Source organism: Rissa tridactyla, chromosome 9, assembly GCF_028500815.1.
Source record: "Rissa tridactyla isolate bRisTri1 chromosome 9, bRisTri1.patW.cur.20221130, whole genome shotgun sequence".
NCBI classification, from domain to species: Eukaryota; Metazoa; Chordata; class Aves; order Charadriiformes; family Laridae; genus Rissa; species Rissa tridactyla.
Genome location: NC_071474.1, coordinates 12,276,290 through 12,301,585, shown reverse-complemented (window position 1 = coordinate 12,301,585; position 25,296 = coordinate 12,276,290). Strand labels below are relative to the sequence as shown.

General features: G+C 34.5%; 1 protein-coding gene across 4 annotated transcripts in view; it reads left to right on the top strand.

The window, feature by feature from the left end:
* The window catches only part of FGF7 (fibroblast growth factor 7), a 30,489-nt gene extending 6,634 nt beyond the window's left edge, over positions 1-23,855 (top strand). For 3 of the 4 annotated variants that reach the window (XM_054214492.1, XM_054214490.1, XM_054214489.1), the window contains exons 3-4: positions 21,627-21,730; positions 22,130-23,146. In XM_054214492.1, the coding sequence (XP_054070467.1) occupies positions 21,627-21,730; positions 22,130-22,324 (299 nt within the window). In that variant the 3' untranslated portion in view covers positions 22,325-23,146. Of the gene's footprint in view, positions 1-21,626; positions 21,731-22,129; positions 23,147-23,302 lie in introns of those variants that run through there. The other variant, XM_054214491.1, reaches the window with a different exon arrangement.
* The last annotated feature ends 1,441 nt before the right edge of the window (positions 23,856-25,296 follow it).

The window sequence follows — 25,296 nt, the reverse complement described above, 5'->3', positions numbered from 1 at the left end:
GCTCAGGCACAGGCAGCAGTTGCACAAGCCAACGTACACCAACAGGGCTACGTCTGCCTGTGTGTGCTTCAAAAATGGGGTACGAGCAGTGAAAAACATCTAAGCTGAATCTATACACATCATGCTTAAACTGATTCATTTGACCTTGATACACCTTTGTAATTCAGCTGTGACTTGGCAGTTTTTCTGTATCTCTCAATATTGAGATTTATCAGAAATGAGTCATGTTGCATTTTTATGGAACCATCAATCAAGTTTAGCAGCTGACTGCAGGAGTAGTTACAGGATACATTTAAAGTGATAAATTGCAGCCCCTTCTCCCCCACAGCTTTTTTCCCCCCATTGTTTACAATTTCTGAATGTACAAAAAATTCAGTATTGTATCATTAAGCGTGTTATTGCTTCATCCTGAAGAAAATGTGCTGAAGTGGCCCTGACCTGAGACTCTAGAGAGTTGAGGCTAATCCAAACTTTTAAGCAATTTGCTTACAGACTTTGGGAAAATTCTTCAAACTCTCTGTGCCTCTATGAAAAAGAATTATTCACCTCTGTGTAAAATCTTTAAAAATTATTAGTGAAAAAACTTCCAAACCTACAAAATAATTGTGTGTCAGTGTTCTAGATATTAAATATTTTTTATTATAGAATATTAACTAAAGTAACTTAAGTCAGTAGCTGGACAGAAACACACACAGCTCAGATGAATCTTAAGGACACAGGCAAATAGAATTCGGTTGAAGATTTAATTCCTTATACAGTCCGTCTTGCAAAACAAAACCAAAATCCAGATACCTCCCTTCACAGCTTCCAGCCTTCTGTATTGTTTGAGTATATGAAAGTGATTTTTTTAGATTTCTAGGATCCTGGAGTACAAACCAAAGCTGCTTTTCCCCTCCATCTTCCTTAAAGCTCAGGAAGACCAAGACATCCTAAAGCATATAAATAGACTGTTCCACACTACAAGATGTATCAACTAGCAGTATATTTTGGAACACTTTCCTCATCAAAACAGAATAAGTTTAGTGAAATGAAGGCTGTTACTCTTCTTGGGTGGCACACTGCTTTCATTGCATAATTGACTGTCTATGACTATATTTGGCAACTGTATTTCAATTGTCTGTTTTGACCTTTGACTTTATTTTTAATTTTTAATTCTGGATATGAGCTGACAGAAAGGTCAAGTTAGCCTTCTGGTGTATGTAATTTAGAAACATTATTAAAAAAAGTTAACAGTGAAAATTCCTATGGCAATAACATAATAGAGGTTAACAATCATAGCACTGAATTGTCACACTTTAAAACTTTCATAACACATGACATCATTTATACAAATGGAAAAAATTCTTTGTAACAATTGGTGCTGAAAAGTTGGAAGTGGATATTCACAGATGTGGCCCACAACTTCATGAAAACACACCAAAAAAGCAATAAAAATACCAATGCAATCAATACGCTCTCTTGACTATTATTTAGCTTTTGAAACAAAGAACAAGATGAGGATTAAAATCTTATGGGAATTTTTTTTTTTTTTACAGTATTCACACACTGCCTACAATATGAATAGTACCTGCACAGTTTATCAACAAAAAACTACAATATTCTAAATGGGCTGAGTCAGACAATCAGACAGGTAAATCCCAGTTAACATCAGCAAAGCTGTGTCAATGTATTCCAACTGAGCATTTGCTCTTTTAAAGTTATAATGGGAATCTGACAATTCAAAAACAGGATGAAATGATTAAAAAGCCTGGAGATCCTGTTAAAAACACTGAAATTTTTCTTCAGTGTGCAATCTTACACAATTAAGCACAGTCAGAACATTGATAGATCAATGCAAAACTATAAACAAAACCACAGGAAACACGACGATCTCCTAGCATTTATAACCACAATAACTTCAATAGGGAGTAACAAACACCACTCATCTCCATCACTTCGATCAAAACACTTTTTGAAAACCTTCATTACCAATGGCTTTTTTCAAAGGACCTTCCTAGCATTAGTACTTCAACCTTTAACAGCATTCATGCCTTGCCTTACTTCCATTTCTGGTAAGGTGGCTTGCTTTCTTTTAAACATGTTAATAGACACTGGGAGGTGCTATAGACTATAAGAAGCAGCTGATCAGACTTGTCCTTGGCCATTTTGATACCTTGGAATGTTTAGATTTGTCTAACTAGAAGGTAATGTATCTCAAAACAGAAAAAACCTCACCTGCTAACAAGAAGCATATTTTCATTAATAACCTGCGCTAATTTTATGAGATTTTATTATGAACTTTAAATATCAAACAGGATTTGATATTTCAATCGGAAGTAACCGTTTGCAGGAAAAGAAAAGTAACTAGAGACCTTTATGATTGTTAAAGACAAATTCTTATAGATGAACATACATATTAACTAGAGCTGAAGATATTAGGGGAAAAAAAAATAATCACAATCAACATGAAATTTTGAAAAGGTTGCATGTGTTGAATCTGTGCTGAAGTCCCAGAGCTGCTCAGGTGAACTGGTGCCATAGTTCTGTGGGCTGTTTGTGTGCACAGCTGTAAGCAATGTAGTGGCATCTATTTTAGATGCTTGTCAGGCGTGTGGAAATGCTCACTGCAAGAGCTTTATGGCCTCTTGCATAACACATGCACAACATTGCATTATGATGGTAGACTCGCCCTTGGAGCTCTAAGGGTGGCAATGTTGAGGCTCTCTAGGTAGCCACTAAGCAGACAGATTTGGGAGAAAACGTGGATCTAGCTAAGTCAAGGGAATAAGGGAGCACATAGTGGGGAATGGACTGATTCCATCTGGTGCTCGTGTAGCTTCTGCAGCAAAGACCTTGTGAAAACAAGAGTTGTACTCCCTGAAAGAAACTCTGAAGTAAAATAGAAAGGATAACTGAATCCTAGAGAGTGCAGCCAGTACCAGTACAATTGGAAAGTGCAACTTTCACCAGCAAAAGCAACTTTTATTCCACCGTGCTAATTTATTTCCTTTGGTATAGCCTATGCAGCTCAGGGACTGCACATAATATGCAAGATGATACAAAGAAATCCAGTTCTTGAGTGCTTATTGGTGAGACTTTACACGAATTTAGGGAACTAGCTATGTAAGTCCAGCACATAATGACTCAAGTAACAAGACTTGCTTGTTAGGGCCACCTTGCAATAAGGGACAGATTTGTGCTGTGGGAAAGGCCAGTACAAGATCTTCCTCAGCAGGGGTTCTTTATGTTGGCTTATGTGGGGAAGCTACACCTGAGAAGCCTTGAAGTCATCACAGCCATATCACTTCCAAGGCTTCAGCAAAAAACTGTAATACTACCTTTACATAAGGACAGGGACAAATACCTGTGCCCAAAGTGAGAATATCACCAATTAAATTCCCCACACGGCACTGTCGCTTGCATTAGTTTAGCATCATCTTAGCAATACTGTGCAATAACATAGTATGAAATCTCCACGACGTACTCAGACCATGTCTGACAACATATGAAAAACAAATACTCAAACAGTACTCTGCCTACAGTGTTGTTACTAATCAAAAACTAAATTGGATACAGCTTCAAGAGGGTATTTCAAACTAACTGGTGACAAAAAGCCATTCTCCCCATTAATTCTTCTAACTGAACCTTCTATGTTTTTTATTGAGCATGGAGATCCTGGCCAGTGTTTCCAACAAAGGCTGAAAACTAAAACCAAATAAAAAGGTACAAAACTTCCAGGGCAAGCAAATTCTTCTTTAGAGTGGTCTAAAACACTGTATACAAGTCAGAAAAAAGAAAGAAACTTTCTGATACCTTATGTCCAAATTGTGATTCCAAAAAGACCAGTCAGGAAACAAATACTACCACCTACCTCATCAGGTAAGAGACAACACAAGAAACGTGGAGAAAACCAGAGTGGGAAGCACATGGAGCCTGTAAGGGACCCTCCTCTCTCGCTGCTGGCCAGCTACAAGGGGCTGGCTATGCCTTCCTTCCTCCCACTTAATAATGTAATCAATTACACAGGTGTTCTGAGCCTCTGTCCTGCCACCACTACAGCACTGGTACCATGGGTTTGAGTGCTGAGCGGTCCGTCTGAGCACCTCTGTCAGCAGTCAGGAAGTTTTCTTATTAAGGCTGTAAAAGACAAACAGTCTGGCATGTTTCCTACCTTACTAATAGTGTAACAGCCGTATATTTGGGTGAATTGTTATTGGAGTTTGTAGTTAATATTTATTAGTTCAAAGGAAACAAAATGTTACATGAATTTTGAGAGTAGCCTTACGAGAGTCTGCTCAAATTATAAAGTAAATGTCAAGAGTCCTTACTGGGGACTTATACCTGTCCCTTTAAATTCCCCTTAAGTTGAGCAGTGAAAATAATACAGGTATTAATAAAACGATTCTTTAAAATTAGCATACACCAATCTCAATCAGAAGGTTCAAATCAGCAAACTGGTGCTCAGGCTACTTGATTATAAATACCAAACTAAAATTACTTAATATGCCTTCATTTCTGACTGCAACTGAATGTGACTTGGGAAATTCAGTCTATATTACTGAACATAACTGTCATGCAGCAAAATTAAAGGAAAAAAAAAAGATTACCACATCTTTCTAGGAAACTATTACCACATCTTTCAAGGAAATCATGCTCTGCTAATTTTTTTAGCTAAGTAATCCAGTGTTTTGAATTTGAATCCATCTATTTTAATCATATTGTTCTAGGGCACGTTCTGAATAATTTAATGAGAATTTCTGAAACGGCACTTTCATCCAGAAGGAGCACTGGAAGCAAAACCGGTCTATACCAAAATGATAAAAATAACATTAGACCGAACTCGACCAAAAGCAGAATTTTTCAGATGATTCATAACATATGAGGCATAACCCCCTAATTTAGTAAGGCGGTGAACAGCCTAGCTCTGATCCAACTATATTTAAGAGAACGTGATGAGTTTCAATGGCTGTATCATTTAAGCAGAAAATGATCTAGTGATAGAAGATATATTTATCATAATTATTGTGAGAAATTAATGGAGAAATCATTCAGAACTGTTTAACATTTGGAATGTTATAAATACCTATCTTTGTCAAAATAAAATTAAATACTAATCCCACTTTTTCTTCTTATATAACAAAATATTTATTAAACACAAGTCAGTATTGTCTGTACATTGTCCTTTTCAGATAGGATCTGTCTCTGTCCCAGAGACAATTTTCTAAAAGTGCTGACAAGTACTCAAGGGACATTTCAAGTTACATTTCAAAAAGCAAAACTTATGTCTAAACCCCACAGCATATATATGGTACTTACATTTCTAAATCACTTCAGATGGTATTTTCAAAAATGTGCAAGTAGCCACTGTTATGCAACTGCGTGAGACAAAATAAATAATAGAACCCATATTTCCTGACTTTCTCCTAATCACTTGCAAGTGATCATCTTGTATCCATAAGATACACAGTTTTTTTTCCCTGCTAAGGATAAATTAAAATATATGACTGCCATTACAAAAGCCTTTTTTCCCTTTCTCCCTCTTCACATTAGCTCTTCACTTTTTTCTGTCTGTGATACCATTTTGTTTGGGGTATACTTATCCATATATGAGAATATTTAACAAACATTAGTTTTGTACAAATTGCACATGAAAGTAATCATGCTTATTTTCCCAAACAATTAACAACGTGAATTCCAAAACTAGAATGTATTGTAGCCCCACTGTAGGCAATGAAGGAAAATGCAGGATATTTCTGCCTGTATACAGCACTGTAAATATTGAAGATTTTTGATCACAACTGATTATATTGACTTCTCGTTCATACTTCAGCAATGCAGTTATGGGTACTTTCAGTTGAACTCAGCTTAGCAAAGTAGAATTGCTAGTTACGGCTCCTGTTTCATGAGTTTACTCTTTTCCAGCTCCAGACCCATCACAGTGGGATGGTTTCTTTCTCTGTTTTCCCCTTAGCAGCTATCTGGCAGCCACATCCCAAACTAGCCTCTGTTAGTGGATCCCTAAAGAATTATATATACATCATCTATTGTAATCATATGTGCTGCAATTTACCTCACAGGTGGTATTGCACAAAAAAGTCTGATGTGCAGACTGTGCCATATTTATTTCATTAACATAGATTTCTACATGAAAAAAAATATTTCCTTCCCTGTGTGCATGGTATTTGATTGAAATACATTCTCAGCAACACAGAGATGTAATCAACATGAGAAAGTAATTGTTGAGAAGTACAGAATTAGCTCTTTTCAACATACAGTCAAAATATGACCGTTCTCTTTGTATTGACTTACTGGTGAACTATAGAGAACTATCATTAATAGTCTAAATAGTTGCTGTTGAAAGTAAAAAATATTGCGCAGCTGTGGAGGAGTTAAGTTAGTGACTAGTGGAAAAGCTATCTAACACTGTGATTCATTAGGAAAAATTTGCTCAAGAGTTGAAAGACCCATATTAGGAAAGAGACAAATATATGGCATTTGTAAAAGCCTGGCTCTGCTGAAATCAGTAAGAGTTTTGTTACTGATGCCTATCAATGGCTTGAGGAGTTAATTTTAAAAGATGCCAAATAATAATTATTGCTTCTGCAAATCCATGCGCTTTTACTTTAAGATACAGCTTCATAACATTGGTAATACAGACTGGGCATAAAGAAAAATTAATTTCCTATTCCACCATTGATCTCTTCCTGAATTTCAAGTCAGAATGACTTATCTGTGTCTTACCAACACCCATCTAGGGGTAATGTTGCTATCTATATTTATTCTAGTCAAGATACAGGCTTAAGAGAACAATACACCAGAATATACCCAATTTAGGATATTTGACTTGAAAAATAGTTATTCCTTCTCAAATATACAGGCAAATTTATATTTCTGTATGAAAGATATAAATAGAAGTTTATTCTAAGTTTTTTGGAGCTATATTAAAACCACCGATCCACATTTTTATACTGAGTAGAAACTGAATTGATTATTTATACTGAATGTATCTTTAATAGTAGAAATATAATCTATTTTTGAAAAATTTTTCTACCGTATAACATTTGCATTCACATATGAATCAAGAATACCTTGATAGTCATGGAGGAATTAAGGTGGCACAAAACCACCAAGTTAAGAACAGCAGATGCACTTTGTTTTATTTTGTGTGGTAAAAAACAATCACCTTCTCAGTCAACTTTGGTACTTTTTCTCCAGCTCCTAGCCCTATGAACGTATGGAAGAAATCTCTACCATGTTACTCTCCTTCCTTACGGAAAACATTTTACTCTTCCCTGCTTGAACAAGGCCCTTGTTTAAGCCCACTAGCTGAAATGCATGTTTTCAAACATCTACAAATCATAGACCAGCTGTTTTCCAGATTTTAAAGGGGTCCGTATATTCTGCTACAGATTGCTTATGTGGAGCTTATCAAAACTTCATGACACCAATACATATAAAAACAAAATAAGAATTATGCGAATTGTGGCAGAGAAATTGAAAAGCGAAGCATTCCCAAGGCCCCTGGCTGAAGCTGTTATCAAATGCTTGAGTGGTATGAAATCTTACAATTGTCTCAAGATCAAGAGAAAAGTACGTCTTTATGCTTATACCAGTGCACTGCACTGTAGTCTATCAAACAGGTTGTTTGATTATTGTCAGAGATGGAAATTTGGAATTCTGCCAATGTAATAATAATGTCTGCCAGGTCGGATCCCAATTTAAGAGATCAAATCCTTTAACAGACTTTTCACAGGTAACTTTATTATAAACAGTCACCATATAGTGATACAGTAATACCTGTGTGCTCTGAGAGCCGAGAAAACTTACTACTGCCATTTACAGGCACAGGAGAGCTCGCATCCTTCCTTCTGCAGTTCAGGGCCACAAGAAACTTTCCTTAGTTGGTAAAGAAATTGAAGTAGTTTCTACCACATTTTAAATACCTTCCTCTGGTTAATTAAGAGATTACTGTTAGGGCATACCGATTTTACTAACGTTTTAAAATTTGATTTAATTGCTTTAGGGCAATTTCTGCCAAAATGTTTGAAGAGTCTTTTAAAGAGACTTGATCTTCTAAATCACTAAGGGATAGGTTTTTAAGACTGTTTCGGTAACTAAAGGTGGAGTTAGGCAGCATTAGATACTTATGAAAACCCTTCTTTTAAACTAGCCTGTAGGTGGGGTTATTGGTGATAACGCAAAGGAACCGTGCCTAACAACCCAAGGCAGCTTTCTAACTTCATTGTTTCCCTTTATGTCCCTTCTATATATCTTTATCTGGTATAAACAACGACAATTTAATTGAAATAAACATAACTGCACTGATTCACACATCTGGATATAAAAATTAGAACAAAAACAATGGGAAACTGGGTTGTGTACAAACCAACAACACATAATAAAAATGTGTTAAAGTTGTTAAAGATTTTAAAGAAATTTTTCCTATAATTTGGCTAATCCTGTGCTCGGTTAACTGTTCCATAATGTTATCTTTATTCCATGACTTTTTACATTTTAGCTATGACTGGTAACTTCTCTTCAGAAGACAACATCATGTTATTCTATCAGAACACACTGGAACGCGTGCAGCCCTCAGTTCTAGAGTCCTTCTTTCTACTTTTAGGGTAAAAGTAACTTGCACTAAAAAGCTAGGACGCTATTTCTACGTAACACTGGAGAAAAGCAAAGCACAGAAAGGCTGTGGACTCTAGAAAATGTTTCCATGACACTAGTTGCTACAGTTTTCTCACTGACTTCCTGATATTACGTCCATGGGCAAAACTAAGTGTGTGCACGAATATTTGTATCATCAAACTCAAACACTTAATGCCTGATTTCCTCTACATCCTAGCGTTTTAGGTCAAAACTGAAAAAAAACCCCCTGATTTTTAAATTGGATAATTCAGCTGAATTTAAAAAGGCAGATTAAAAATCACACAAATAAATACAAAATAAGAGAGAAATTTGGCTACAGCTCCCATAGTATATTTGCTCTGGTAATAGCAATTGGTCCTGAATGAGAGGAACAATTTTCTCCACTGCTGCTGATGCTGCTGTTTTTCTCAGTTTTGATACGGAATTGTAAAACTAGAAGATAACTAAAGATTACACATTTATAAATATCTGATCATGTAAACAAAGATAGAGGTTTCAAAGTGCTGCCTGGGTGTAATGGCAAATATTCTATTAATTTCCTTTCATCAGGCTTTCATCTTAGATAAGTAAAACCAGTGTGTGGCTAGAAGTAAGTTAATGACATTAGGCAAAATTAAGACACGGTATTATTAAGATATTTAAAAAAAAAAAAGAATCCTGGATAATTGACACATATTTTGATCCCTATACTGAGCAAGACAGGAGAAACACCACATACAAAAATCCCAATTTATTTATCAGAATTGAATTAAATTATTAGATTGGTTTTGATTTTGAGGATTTTTTTAAATTTTCTCCATCTATTAGTTTATATTTCAGTGTTTGGTCTACTATAGATTTTGAAAGTTCAACTAAATCTAAATTATTTGTCGCAGCAAACCAGAACAATTTGAGAGACTATATTGTATAAATATATGTCCAGTAGTGTTTTGAAGGCAGAAAGAGTGAGCCAGATGGTTTCTATCAATCCCCACTCTCTGGTGCAGCAAGGGGTTAGTATGATTTTCTTAGCAGCTTCTTGCATTTTGTACCTTGAAAGGAATTATGTACTGCCTGCTTGTGTTCTTGTAGACGCTGTAATTGATATATTTAGATGTCTGGCTTCAGCTGTTCCTGCACCAAGTAGCAGATCTGATTTGGAAATTGAACTAAAATGTATTCAGTTGGGTAGTGCTTGCCCTACATTTGACTTAACTACTTAGAGTGCAGTAGACAAGAGAATGAAGTGCTCTCTTAACTGTGTGAAACAAAATTTTACTGTCCAAAATTTTAAACCATTTAAAACTCTTTGCTCCTATGCCAGAGGCCCCTAAGTATATATTCAGGCTCTGGAACACTGCAGCTATCTTCTTTCTTATGTGTCCACTTTCTGAATTTTCTTATTTTAAGTAATTCAGTTATTACCTATATCTGGGAACATTTTCACTACGAAAAATGCATTTTACTTTATATTTAAACTGATAATACAGTTTTCAGCACCGAGAAGGCCATTATGGTCATTCTGTGAGCATTTAATAATAGCTCCTAGTAATATTTGTCAACAATGTATAACTCTAAATTATCTTGAAAGAACAGGAAGGCAGTTCTGAGACTCAGTTTGTCCCCAGAATATGGCTCTGCTATTTCTTTTGTCAAGCCTGTTTCAGGGACCAGAAAAGCTGCCATAGGAATGGCTGGAGACAGAACAATATGCAGAACAAAACAGCCAGACCTTGAGGGTGAAGGAACACTTCATGTAAAAAAGAAGAGGTTTTGTCTTAGATGTATTTTTCCCGCCTTTAACTGAATAAGTCCAGCACACAGTGCCATGTTATATTTATTCCATCTTTGCAACTGCCTGCAGCCAGCTTATACAGGTGATAAGCCATAATAGCAAACGAGATGCACCTGGAATTGAAGTTCTTCAGAACACAATTAGGATAATGAATAATTCAATTTCTTAAACACCAAAAAGGTATGTGAATGTGCACTCCTCTTTTTGTTAGAAAAGAGGAACACAATTCAGAACACGATTCAGATAATGAATCATTCAATTTCTTATACGCTGAGAAGGTATATGAGTATACACTCCTGTTTTCCTAAGAAAAACAGAAGAAAAAATCTTGCATAGAAATGACATGGCTAATTTTATGTCAACTATGATCACTGATTTTACCCAGGAAAGGCGGAAGGAAATGTAATCAGTGATGATGCTGATGCAAGACAACAAGACACCAGCTCTTTACTAGATGAAACCACAAAATAGCATAGTAACAAATATCAAAGAACAAATTAATATATTTAAAGACTTTTGCATTACAGAACAATTTAGAGAGATGGGAGGCTCTGGTCCTATGTGTGATTTTCCAAGTTTCAGATAATCAAAATAGCCGTAGGTACTGAAACTCTGTATTTGGGAAGTTTTGTACCACTAAATGGATATATATAATTTATTTTGAAAAGGTTAATTAGCAGCAGTCTACATTTACTTTTGCGATTTTGAAGTTAGATTCTAAAAGTCTGCAAAGCTTGAAAAGACAATTTATCGTAGTGAAATTAGCCCGAAAGATTTAAATACTAGAAATATCCTTCCTCTGAGCTGTAGGGAAAGTATGTGCTGTACAAGTTTATCTCTAAACTATTAAACCATTAATTTTCTTACTGCTTGGAAACAATTATATTTTGAAAACAGTCATTCCACCCTTTTTTTACATTTTTAATATCAGTAAATTATTAATGGTGTAATAAGAGAGTACTTTTTCAGACTGAGGATTAAGACTTGGATTTTACATGACATTATTAATTCTAAAGAATAATATTATTTTTCATTATAACCATATGTTTAGCTCCAAGGCAACTTTTATTGGAGAGAAATGTAGTTTCCTGCAAAAATGAGAAATGACTATTTGCTGTATAAGAGGCTGATCAAGAAAATATTTACATGAAATGCACAGTGGAGATCAGCAAAGTGAAGGGCTCTAAGTTTAATGAGAAATACACAAGTGAAGGACTGCCTGGGGCAGCTTGTTATTCAGTTGTTACTATATACTGCTATTCACAAGTCAGACTTCTAAATTGAAAAGTTCCATAGTTTTACGATCTACTTCACTATTTTGGTTTTGAAGATCAAAAGAGAATCAAGAGAAAGATTGGAAAGACAATGGTCCAAAGCACTAATATTCCAAAGAGACACACACAGAAAGAGAGAAGGCAATTTAGAGTCAGAATACCCTAAACCAATTCTTATTACACTACCATTTAGAATGAAACATTTGATTTACAAACCTATACAACTCACCCACATTAGCAGAGAGTTGATACAAAATTGAGGCCAAACAGGTTGTACAATAAGGAAAAATATTCAGAAATTCTAAGCTATTTCTCTTCAGCAATAATTCATTGCAATATGGTCACTGAAATCCTCACTACAGTAATTAGTGGAGGTAAGCTTTACGGAGTGTTGTAAACGGATGAGCACTGCTTTATACTTACTCACTTTGAAAAGCAACTAGAAAAGTTATGGCTTTTAATATTTCCCACTGCAGATCAAATGTGGTAGCTTAGTAAGGAAATAGTAAGGTATATTTCCTAAACATCGATCAGAAAGTTCAAACCAGACTTTCCTTTTCATGCTGTGGTGCCAATAATACAAATTCAGAAGGCCAGATGATACCTTTGACAATGCGTGTGAAACTGTGTGAACACCTTGAACAACGCAGACTTAAAGTGGAACTTAGCTTACTCTGTCCTTTTCTGTCATAAAGGTAAACACCCACAAGTCCAAGTACACATGCAAAGAACAGGCCTTGTAAGTAAAATAACAGCATTACTAAACAGTTATTTTAGTTGCCTGTTGTACCTTCTCTCTTCTGTTTGGTTCTCATCTTGCGTTTTTTATACTTTCTTCACACAGTTATCAATTTAGCATTTTCTTTCAGAAACCTTGACATGGCTCAAATTCCATAACTAACTTATTTGTCCACTGTTGAATACCACCAGGACAATGGTTTATTATATTCTATCTTGCAATGCATGTATTAATCAGTTTGTAGGACTGGCAAACAGTAGAGAAATTTATGGATAATGTAATGTCAAGTAAGGAATCTTTAAAATTATCAATAAATGAAAATCCAACAAAGTACAAAAATACTTTGATGGACTTCTGTTTAGCAATTAGTTGACTGTTTTTAACACAGTATGCCTACTGTTTTTATGCCCAGTGAATTGCAAGAAGTTAATTACACATCAGCTACTTACGCTTAACCAAATATGTTCTGCAGACTAAATCTTATAAGCAAATTCTGCTACTTGAGGATGCATGAACAATATGCCGCATCAAGGTCTCAAGGAATAGCTCTCTAGCACTAATCTTGCTTCCTCCGACAACTACAGTTTTTCCTGCTTGGAAATTACACACGGGACAAACCAGGAGTTTTGAGTGCTTTGAATATTTGTCCATGATATCCAGATGTCTGGCACCTCCCTGAAGCAGTAGCTTCAACTGTTCTACTGAAAATCCTTGACAGATTCATTGTTTATGTGCAGATCATTTTTACAGTCATATTCATATCTAAAGCACTTCAGATAGTCTACACGTGCACAGCAAATGCATGCAGGGATACAGCACAACGCCTCTAAATAGAAGCTTTTTCAGCCTTTCATATTGGCCCATGACATAAATAGCAACATATTTCGTATGTGTTTACGCCATGAATCCAAATTGTGAGTACCGCAAGGAGAAGCAATTATATGTTAGTTGAAAAAAGAAAGTGATAGGGAATGTATGTAACAGCTTGTTTTCTGTTACCATAATTAACTGTTGATTAAAATCATATCAATAGACAGAAAATTCCCGGGGTGGAGACAATCTTATCTCTGCTTTGAAAATTCTTATAACGTATACTTGTATATCTATTTCTACTTACAAAACTTACGGACGTAAGTTCTATGAGGTACCATCTGGGAAACTTTCATTCTCTTGAAAAGGGAAGTACAAAATACAAATGCAAATTCTACATTCTATCAATTGAAATTTAATAATGGGAAAGGGCGAAAAAAGAATTAAATCATATTACAATATATCATAACTTAATCCCTTTATTTGCAGTAAAGTTTTTACCATTAGATTTTATATTTGAGAGAAAATGAGCACACAGATTGCTCTACCTAAAAATGAACTTTAAGACTCATCCATTTAAAAATATTATTAAGAATCAAAATAACTTAAGCACAAACAAGTACTTCACAATATACACATTATTTTTAAAAAACAGATAGAACGGGGTAACGTTTCCCGAAACCAGTGACTTACAAAATTATCCAATGAAAGTATTGATTTACTTTCAGAAAACAAATACTGATAGACTCCTCTGGAAAAACATTTCGAGTGTAATAACCCAGCTAATGAATGTATTTACTGTGCTGGCTCACGGAATGCACGCACATGCTAATAACACCATGAAAGTGTTCCAAAATACTGTATGATTGACCATCATGATTTGTACTTTCTTGCTTTAAGAGGCACAAATATTCACTTATTAAATCTCAGAACAAAAGAACAAATTGCACTAAATACCATTAAACACTGTCTTGTAAGCAATGACGAGAGCATTTTTCTTGGCCTTGAATCATCTGCAAAGGTCACTTGAATTCATAAATATGTACTCTAAATTTGATTAGAAACACCAGTTAGTGAAATTTAGAAGTTTCATTTTGTTTTGACTTGTTCTCCCTCTTAAGTCTTTTCTGCCCCCTCTTTCTCTGTTTGAGATTCCACAGACTTTATCTTAGGACAATTCTGCCTAGGAAAGGGTGTTTTGCAATGACGCTCCTCACAAGTGCTGAACTGTCAGTGTCAGCCTCCCTCCCCTAAAAATCAGCAACAGACTATTTTTTTCAACTTCAGTGCACAGAGAGGCCACAAGAAATACAGTGCTGTAAATACCACACAAAATTAGGTATTGTAAAACATTTAGATTCATTTTTAAAATCAGCATTAGATATAGTATCTGTTAGCTATTTAAAAAAAATAAGAAATAACAAGAATGTAAAATCATAACTTGCTTCTGGATGTTTGCTTTTGCTTTTCTTTCCTTAAAAAACATACTTTTCCTTTTCTTTTTTTTCCCTTCTTTCCAGCATTTAGAAGACTACAGAAGTCTTAATTGAAGCTGTTCTTAGCCGTTTCCACCTTACCCTTAAACATTTTCTCATAACATAGGTACCTGACAGAACAGAAAAATACTGGGAAGAAATTGCTGTTGCCCTTGCTGAAAAATATAATGGATGGCAAAATTTCTCTTTGAATTAATGTCTACAGAAACTCTGACACTAACAAATCGAGAAGCAGTGACCAGAAACTCTAGGAGATAGATATTGAGGGGTATCATCAACATATGAAATGTTCAGAAAAAGAGCCAGCTGATGAGGGACTGAACACAATGTGTACTTTAAAACCTCTTCTGAACTCTTCCTGAACAATCTTATCACCCAACATATTTGGGCAGTTCCCCAGTGTGTGAAAAGATACCTAGCTCAGTGTTTCTGCTCTTTCTTCACTTGCAAAGACCCATTGGACAGGTTGTTACCACCTGCTGCTCTTCAGGAATGTGCTGCACTTACTGGTTTCCTTACAGCTCTGAGAAGCAAGAATTGCAATTGCCCTTTCGGCCTCTTGGCTGCAAAATTATTAAAGACAATTTTGCTAAATCACAAGGCTCTCACTACTTTGTTATAGATAGGATATTGTTATTCGAGGATATCACGGGCAAACACAAAGAAACTCTGCCTATTCAGCTATGGCTGCATACAGTTAGAAATTAGTTTAATATAATGTGTGAACAGATTATGTAGCAATAAAAGCAAAGATTTATTAAAACAAATAAAATGTCACGGTATTATTGCATTGTAAAATCAAAAAAGTTTAACAAATAAAGATGAAAATGTTAATGTGAAAATACTAATTAAATCAGAAAAAGATACTTAATATCAGGTGATTAAAAACAAAATTATCAAATACCACTTGCCAGGAAAGAATTATCTCGCATGAGAATGCTCAATTTTGTATCAATGATGTAGGTAAATGCTAATTTTTCTACATAAAATTCCAGCCTGACATACTGTCCTGACTTCCAGGCCACAGCCATGGAGTAAGTCTGGACATAAAAGTGTCTACTTGTAAAGTACTGAGCAACTGTCATTCTAAACCAGAATGCCAGGAAACTCACCTCATTTATTATGTAAATTGTCTCCAAAAAATGATATATATTTCACCCACTGAAACTGTTGTGTCAACCTAAAGGGTTGTTTTGCTTCTTTGTTTTGTTTTGGGTTTTTTTTTCTGCTGGATTCTGTACCAACTGTCTGTTATTTACTTTGCACCAAGTGGTTAAAAAGACTGCTGCCAGCATCCATTGTCATCTTCTTCTAAAGAGAATATAGCCCACCTCACTGACTGTCTTTCACGTACACTGGACAGAATTTTAAGCTACATTTGTTACACTGACCATGCAACCATAAAAAATTGTTTGGAATTTCATGCTGATTCTATAGAAATTACAGTTGTTTTCAATTTTGCATGCCCATTTTCAGAGTTTTTTTTATCTTTCTGGCTCTAATCTGATTTCTTTCCCAGTTACTTTGTGGTATATTCAAGTCTTCTCTTAAACCTCTTCTGAACTTTTATGTGGATGCTTTAGATAAAGTAACTGAAAAACATAGTTTACATTTTAATTTTTAAACTGAGGGTATTTAAAAAAGCAATCTATATATATAAGAATTTTCTATTTCCCACTCTGTTGGTGACTTTTACCTTTTTATGAATAGAGATTGACAGGATTATAACCTTTTACTTTAAATGGAAGCACATAAGACTTGCTAATTTAAGACAGGGAATGGTATACTATTAGACTGAGGAGAAGAGGTTTTCTTTAGTAGAAATTTTGACTGTAGATTTTAGTTCTTTATCATTTCGCTGGAGTGTCTGGTGCTACATAAACTAACACTTAGAAACTGGCACAGACGAATCTCACATGGGTGCCTGTTCAGCATTTTGCTCTATTCCTGTGTTGGTTTTTTTTCTGAAAAAATTTTAGCTTACTATACATCTCCTGCCTCACTGAAGGAACTATCTTAGGGATGAAATCCCAGCTCTACTGAGTTAGCTGAAATCTTACTATTTACTTTAATGAGGATAGAATTTTTGCCCTTATGTATAAAATGGCCAACATAACTGAACATAGTGGGTTTACTTCTATTACCATTTTTCTATGGATATAGAGATTTGCCTCCTTCCAATTAATCAGCTAACAAGAATTAGCATGAACGCTGAAGCTCAGCTACACATAGGTTCACAGCAGAGGAGCAATGAAACTAATACATGTTAAATCAGTTCATGTCTTGAAGGCAGTCAAAAATGGTATACTAGAAAAGACACTCTTTAGCTTTGAAGAGTTGCTTAACTCAGGTTACCATTCTTATAAAGCTAATTTTCAGAGTATATAATTGTTTTGTTGTCGAATTTAATACCGTCAATTGCTCAGATGCAAAGCTCTTCCTGCATTTATGGAAAAATGAGATTATTGGGTTACTTTCCAGTACACCAAATGTTGTTCCTGGCTAGTCTTATTAAAGGCATTGCAATGACGCAGAATTTCAAAACGAAAGAGCGGAGAAAAAATAAGAGCTTTTTTTTTAAAAACCAAACTAACTAAAAAGATGACATTCACAGACCTGGCTGAATGCAACAGTCACAACTGTATAACAAACCGTATACACTAAGAGCACAAGGATAATCATATCAGCTCAGATCCAAATTTAATTTAGCCCAACATCCTGTTGGCAAGAATCGCCAGTAGCAGATGATTACAGAACATATAGAAGAAACAGGAAATATCTGTAGTTGGCCAAAATTCTAGTTAAACAGTTTTATTACCTCTTGACGCCTACTAATGAATAAGGTTCCTATCTGCAACAACACATTCCACTGTCTATTTACTATTATGTAATTTCTCTTACAGTGATTGTGTACCAGGAACACATACAAAATAAAGACAGACCAATATGGCTATAATATCATGTAGTGTAATATAACGTGACATCTTGACTTAACAGAGATACTGAAAGGAAATGAAACAAAGAGGGAAAAACACAACTTATTTTCTCTATTTTACGGATTTATTACTTTATTATTTGGCATATCCTTTAGGAATTTCCTGCTTTGGTGCTATAATACTAATATAATAGATCATTTTTATATTTAAATATAAGTTATAAAATTATAATTGGAAGAGACAGTGATTTCTATTATCCACGTATCTCTTTAACCTCAAAGTTTCTGTTGAGTGTTTATATATCAAGCTGAGCATGCAAAGAATAGAAAAGTAGTTTAGATGTTATTTATAAGTGTTACAGATTCCATTAACTACTTCTTCAAACAACTTGTGCTTTGAGAATTATGCAGCACATAACAGGTGTGCAGGAAAAAGCTAGTCACCTTATAAATCTTGTAAGTTCAGAAGCACCTTGTAGAACAGTTACAGTACTGAAATCTCTGTCTGTATTAAATTGAATACTACTCAAGAATCATTCTTCCTGGTCTGTGAGAGACCTCTGACATTGGATACGAAATTTAAGCATCTGATACAACTGCAATGCTGACCCTGATAAACTAAAAAATTTTCAGTGTATGACTTCTCAACCTTAATTGTCTCTTTCCGTACTTTCTGTACATAAAGGAAGAAATTTTAAGGTCATATATGTCCATGACATTTTGCAATGTCATGTAAAAAACAAGTGAGTTCCATACAAAAGACTATATAAAGAAAGATCATAAACCAAATTCTCAGCTAAAATCAGCCATCACAGTTCTAACTACACAGTAAAATCTTACTTTCCCAGTTTCCTAAAAATCGTGTTTCCATTTCCTATATAATTTATTTAATTTAAGAAAAAAATATGCAATGAATTGCAGCAACACTACATTCCTGAATTACTGATGCACAACCTCCTTGCACATCAAATACAAAAGTGCATGTGAGATGCTGCCTCAGAGACCTAAATCACACAAATGCTTTGCTGAAAAGGGAAAATTCATGCTTTGTTTCTCCTTCAGGGATATGTTAAGACACATCACAACAGATGAGACATGATCTAGAACTGGGAACAGAAAAATGAGCACGTACAGTTTATGATGGGCCATTTAATTCTGATAGACATGATCTGAGCAAAGAATCAATAACACACAAGCTCTATTTCCACTGAACACTTCATGGTCTTTTTTCTCACTCTTTACATTGCTAATATTACAACATTTTTAATGAAATGTAGTTATTGGAGAGGTTGTGTGGTGTTCCCTCACTACCCTTCATGGAGAGATGCACAGAGAGAGTATCTGTACAAAGGTGCCATTCAAAGATGTAAAACTTTCTTTGGATTTCATATCACCTCTGAGTCAAGGTGTCAAATGTTATTTATGTGAGAGCTAGCTTTAATTCTGGGGGTAAATAATTGTTTAAAATTGTGAAAAGCACATAATAATATAGCAAATAGTACTGATTATGCATAACAATTTAGGAATCTTAAATTCTCTCTTTAATTAAAATGCATTGCTTTTTATGCACACTGGGATTTTAACAAACAAGATGAAAAACCATGTAAAGATCTGAATACAATAAACCTATTACATGCAGTGCCCTTGTAAATTATAAGTAGAATATAACTTTGATAGATAAAATTTTATTTTGCCATTCAAATCTCCTGTACAGGAGGCTTATAAAAATATTTTTACACCCCAAATTTCTATCCTGTACCAAATTGTATATGGATAGTGTAAAGTTTCCACATGAAAGACATTTATGTCTCAACTGAAAATAAAGCAGAAAAACAAGTACTTAAAACCAAAATAATTCCTACAAGTTAGTATGAATGTCACCATCCACTTCAGAAAAAAAAAGAAAAAAAATAATGTAAAAAACTGAACAGTAATAATATTGCCTTTGACAAAAGCTTCTGGCATTTCCTTTTTAAAAGTAGTAGTATTTCGTACTACTGAAACTTCAGCCAACATCAGCTTACTCAAGGAATTCTCAATTCCTACTAGCATGACTTGTTTTAAAAAGTCACTTCGAATCTTTCATTTTTTTAAAGTCTGTATAAATAGAAAACTCAAACATAGGTTTTTTTTTAAAAAAACCTCTCCTTAAGTTAATGGCCAGCACAGGCAAAAGAACAAATGGATATAAGCTGTCGCTGAAAAAATGCAGATTGCAAATTACTACAGAGTCTCTAGCCATTAAAATAAATCAAACTCTGGAACAGCCTTCGGCGGAAACACTGGGGGCAAAGAAATAACAACTCCAATTTAGTATTGGCAAAGTTTATGAAAAGAGAATTATCTGATGCAATTCCCAGGCTAGCAGAGCACTGGACTTGATGACCCAGAGATCCCTTCCACTGTTATGTTCTTTGTTTGGCTAGATGCAGATGTTCATCTGTTTTTCAGCCTCACTGTGGTTTTTCTAAAGTGAAATTTAAATGAAAGTTAATATAATTTTTGTAAGTTTCAGTTAGAAATTACCCTGTGTAAGAATTGCTGCTAGGCCTGCAGCAGAGTGGAACTTGTCAAAGAATTCTAAAAGCTTAAAGTTGGCTTAGCATTATAGAGAAGTGCAGAAGTGTAAGTGTTCAGAGATGAACAACCAGCAGGGCACACACCACGGGAAGAGGTAACTGATCTACTGGTAGGGAAAACAGGAATAAAAAAGTAAGCAATACAGGCTAGGACTGATATATCAGTAATACGAAGGAAGAAAGCAAAATAGTACAGTAAAGAAGGCAAAGGACATCGGGAGATAAATAAAGCATAGGGAAGGAGAAATAACATATATGTTTCATGCCTTTCTAAAAAAACCCAATTAACGAAAAATTATTATGTGTGGTGGCTGTGAAGAGTCAATACAAACTTGAAAGAGAAAAAAATATGTTTTCTCAGGTGACAATGTAACACAAGCCTCTCTCTCCCCCTGCCTCACTTCTTTCCCACATCCTTAGCTATTGGAATTTGCCTAGAGTTGGCTGGCTTTGAAAGACCCCATTTTGGAGAACGAGTGACAGTACAGATGCTACTGCACGCAGTTCTGTGGGTGACTCAATATGGAAGAAAACAGCTCAAACTCAGAAGTTTAACTCCAAACAATCGCTTAGAACAACAACAATACTATCTAAGCTTGAAAACAACCTGGTGTTTTTTAATAACTTGTGCCATCCTCCTGCCTTTGCTCAGTTGTTTTATTTTAATTAACCTAAGAATATTTTTCGTGTTGCAGGTAACTTAAATGTATCATAGTGACTCCAGAAAGCTATTGCAGATATACATGAGCTAGATGAAAATAATTTATAAAAAATAACTCTAAATGTTTTCTGGTTTTGAATAAATAAGTTCTCAGAGCAGCTTTTAATGATTTTCAAATACACGTATCTTTACAGCTCTGATCAGTCCTAAAAGCATACAAAGGTCAAGCAAATACTTTATCTTATTTAAGACATTGTGGTCTGTTTTCTATCACTCGCAAGTTCTAAGGTTTACACTCTTTCAAGGAGATGATACTGATACACAAGTCTTCAAAATAAAGGCTTTACACAAATTCTGTGAACCTTGATGGCTGTGTATATAAATCTTCCAAGTGAAACCCTGAGCCTGATAAATTCTAAGATACACTGATTCTTTGAAAATAGAAAAATTACGTATACTAACATTGCAACTTCAGTACCTACTTTAAAATTATCACTGTACAATTTTTGAAGTGGCTGTGTGAGATATGATCACATACAGATGATTTTTAAAGTCTAACCCCTTCTTCACATGAATAAATACGTAATGTTTCTGGTTTTTAAGGATGATTGCTGCAGATTTTCAATAAACACAGAAGTATTGCAGTATATTAGTTTAACTAAACCTTCTAAGTTGACTGGAGAACAAACAACCATTTTACAGCCCTTACTGTGTGCCTTTGCAGGTATTCTAGAAATCCGAACAGTGGCAGTTGGAATAGTGGCAATCAAAGGAGTGGAGAGTGAATACTTTCTGGCAATGAACAAGTCAGGAAGACTCTATGGAAAGGTATTGATGCAAACTTCTCTTGTGTGTACAATCATCACGTACAGTCCTAAAGATACATATTTTTAGATGTAGCATTTGTATAGTTTGTATAAAAGAGATTCCTAAAAAATTAAAAGGTATCCTGTACTTATCCCATACATCCCATACTAGGCTTCTATGTCCACTTAATAAATTCAGTGATTAGAGCTTACATACTTTTTTAAAAATGTGGAAAACTAATGGGGGACAGACAAAGCTAAAATATGCAATCCTCAGATTTCAGATGTCCAATTTATTTACTAAAAATATTAATAATATGCGGGGTTTATAATGCATATTCTTCTCACATCTTCCCTAATCTAAGTATTTAACAAACCACTTGTATTTATTTTACTCTATTTTATTATTTACTCTGAACAGAAAGTATGCAATGAGGACTGCAACTTCATAGAACTGATTGAAGAAAACCATTATAATACATATGCTTCTGCAAAATGGACACACAAAGGAAAGGAGATGTTTGTTACATTAAACCACAAAGGGGTCCCCATGAAAGGTAAAAAAACAAAGAAAGAACACAGAGCATCCCACTTTCTTCCTCTGGCAATATCCTAATCACAAATGATCTATAAAGAACTAGTTCCAGCAGGAAGATTATTTTTAAGAAGACTATTTGACAAGATATCAAGAGAGGCTGGAATACTACTGAGAAACTGAACAAGCTGGACTTGCGCATTTATGTTTATTTTTAAGAGACTACATGAAAAAAGATTTGAAAATATACACAAAACCAGATTTACTAACTAAAAGTTGTAAAAAATTCTAAAGAGTTGTACAATCATTATCTTAGTCATTGTAACTGGGTAGTTTCTTAAATTAATTTACCCTGAAGAATAAGTCATGACTTGATTATCTGATAATATTTTATTTAAAAAAACCTATCTGCTTCTTAAATATGGCTGCTATAATAATAATAAGCAGATGATAATGTGTAAAATATGTCAGACTTTAAGGCTGCTGGAATGAGTTGTCAGATTATCAAGTCAATAGTAAACGTGGAGGCTGAGCAGTATTTTAAATACTTTCCCCAAGAAACTGATACCCTATACATAAACTATATGATCAGAAAAAAATATATAATCTTGTAAATGTTTATTGTTGTATTCAGATAAAAGAGCTAGTTTGGAAAAATTAAGTTTACTCTACTACAAAATGTTCCTATCTATTAATGAAACAAATACCTAATGCTGCTCTAAAAGATGTTTCAAATAGTGTATGTAAAATAAGAATAGGAATAAATAATGTACTTCATCTCACTTTTCACAAATTAACATTTTATATAACGATGAAGCAAAAATTCAGACATATTAAGGTTTTTTATGTAACATATCCTATCTTTTGTATAATTCCTGTTAGGGCATACAGCTTTCAATAATGTTTTTCCATCCTTATACATGCTTTTTCTGTTGTTACAGCATTAAACTTTATTTTAAGTTGTATTTGAACTTTATTGTTCTAAGTTATTTAAATGTTATTTATAAAAAAAAAATACTTATTAAGCTGCATCTGTTTCATATGCTTTTAATTCTAAAGGAATAACAAAATGGTCTGGCTGAAATGCATGAATTTTTTTCTGCGACCAGACACAAAGACTAGTACACAACCTTCTTGCCAACATACATTGGATGGCAGACAAAAATGACAGCCTGCAGCAAATCGCACAATGGACATCTCAAAAGAAACAATGCAAAAATGTAAGAAATCTTTGCCACATAGTCTTGCTAATTGTATTGAGGAGCATGCTCAGAGTTACAGCAGGTAAAAGAAGGTTACAGTTCTAGCAGGTACTGGGCTTAATCCTCAGATGGTAGAAGCTATACTCACAGATACAGAAATACGTAAGAGCCTACATGACTAGTTTGAAACTTCAGCCAAAATCAATGTGATCTGATGAAGAAAAGACGTCTTAATTTTCTAGCTATTAAAGTGTTCAACTGAGCCCTACATGACTAACGCATTATATCATTTCATTCCGTTCAGTTTGCCTACAAGTTGTCTCGGTATTGTGATAATTGCTGTTAGATAAATATCACAAAAAATTAGCTAAAACAGCTGCTAGATGACTGATGACTGGTATGGAGTCAAGTTAATTACTACAGGTCTTAAATCCTCTACTTACAAGTGTCTAGAGTCATCCATTTATTCTTACATGAGACACTTTCTTCACAACAGCACTCTCAGAAAATGGTAACAATTCTCTTTAACAATTTTTTTTTTAAAAATACTTGTTTAACAAATACTAAAATTTGGAAATAATTCATGATTTTTGACTTGCTAATATCAAAATATAATATCTATCAAATATATTTATATCCATAACGTGCAGGTGCATGCAGAAAAAAAAGGTCAATGCAGCTATATCAGTAAACCTTCACTGTGCTTTTGCTAGTTTATCTATTACTTGTTCACCGAACACATAATAGACTGTACTATCAAACTCTTTTGCTGTTAACTGGCTGCACTTTCTGTGAATATATAAACACTGAAACAAAGTTCATACTCATTATCAACATTAACTTACTAGCAAAAGTTTCTAGATCTAAACTAGGTTAGTTGAAGCTTTGAAATAAAAATTAAAAGAACAAAATCTCATTGAGATTGTTTGTGCTTAAAAGCTCTACTGAAGTTTGTATTAAAATGTCAACATCCACACGAATACATATGCCAAAAAAGCTTAAAATTAAATCCAGATACAGAGAAGCTCTTCTAAAGATCTTTTGATTATGTAATTCAAGAATGTAGGAATACAGTCAAATAATTCCTGAACCCCAATGGTAATTAGACCTTTCTGCTATATGCTTTATCTAACGGATCGCTATATTACCATAATCATCAGGTAAGCCAAGGTTGCTTTATGTTTACAGCTGTCATATCTGAAATGCATCCTATGAGCAAACGGTTTGCGAAGACACGAGTGCAAACGATACAGCCCTTCAGCAGCACAGTCATATGGGCTTACATGTTGCAACACTTTCCTTACGTTGGCTTAGCACAGGAGGGACTGTATTTGAGATAAATCAGTATTTTGCCTTCCTTTTATGCGTTCTCTTTCATTTCTTCTGGCATTTTAATAGTAAAACAGACTTAAAGGTTAGGACATATCCTGGGTGGTTCTCTTCCGGCACGTAATGGAAAAGGTGAACAGAAAAGTAAAATCAGATCAACCCAGTTGAGTGATTTTCAATGTAACTTTAACTTAGAAAATCTCTTCTGAAATAAAATATATTTCTTTTCATCCGTCTCAAAAAAAATGTATAGTGCTAAAACCAGAGAATAATAATCAGAAAATTTATAGTGATGATCTACAGGAGCATATTATTAAAAGATTAAAAAAAAAAAAAAAGAAAAGAAAAAGATTCTATTAGATTTTAACGGGTATTCTTCAAATAGATGTGAGAAATCCTCACAAAAGCCTTTTATATTAATGACATCACAATCCAGTCTTAACATCGGTCATGCAATATTCCATGTGGGAAGAAAACAGATTTATATGAAAAGAAACAGATATACCTGTCTGGATATGGCTC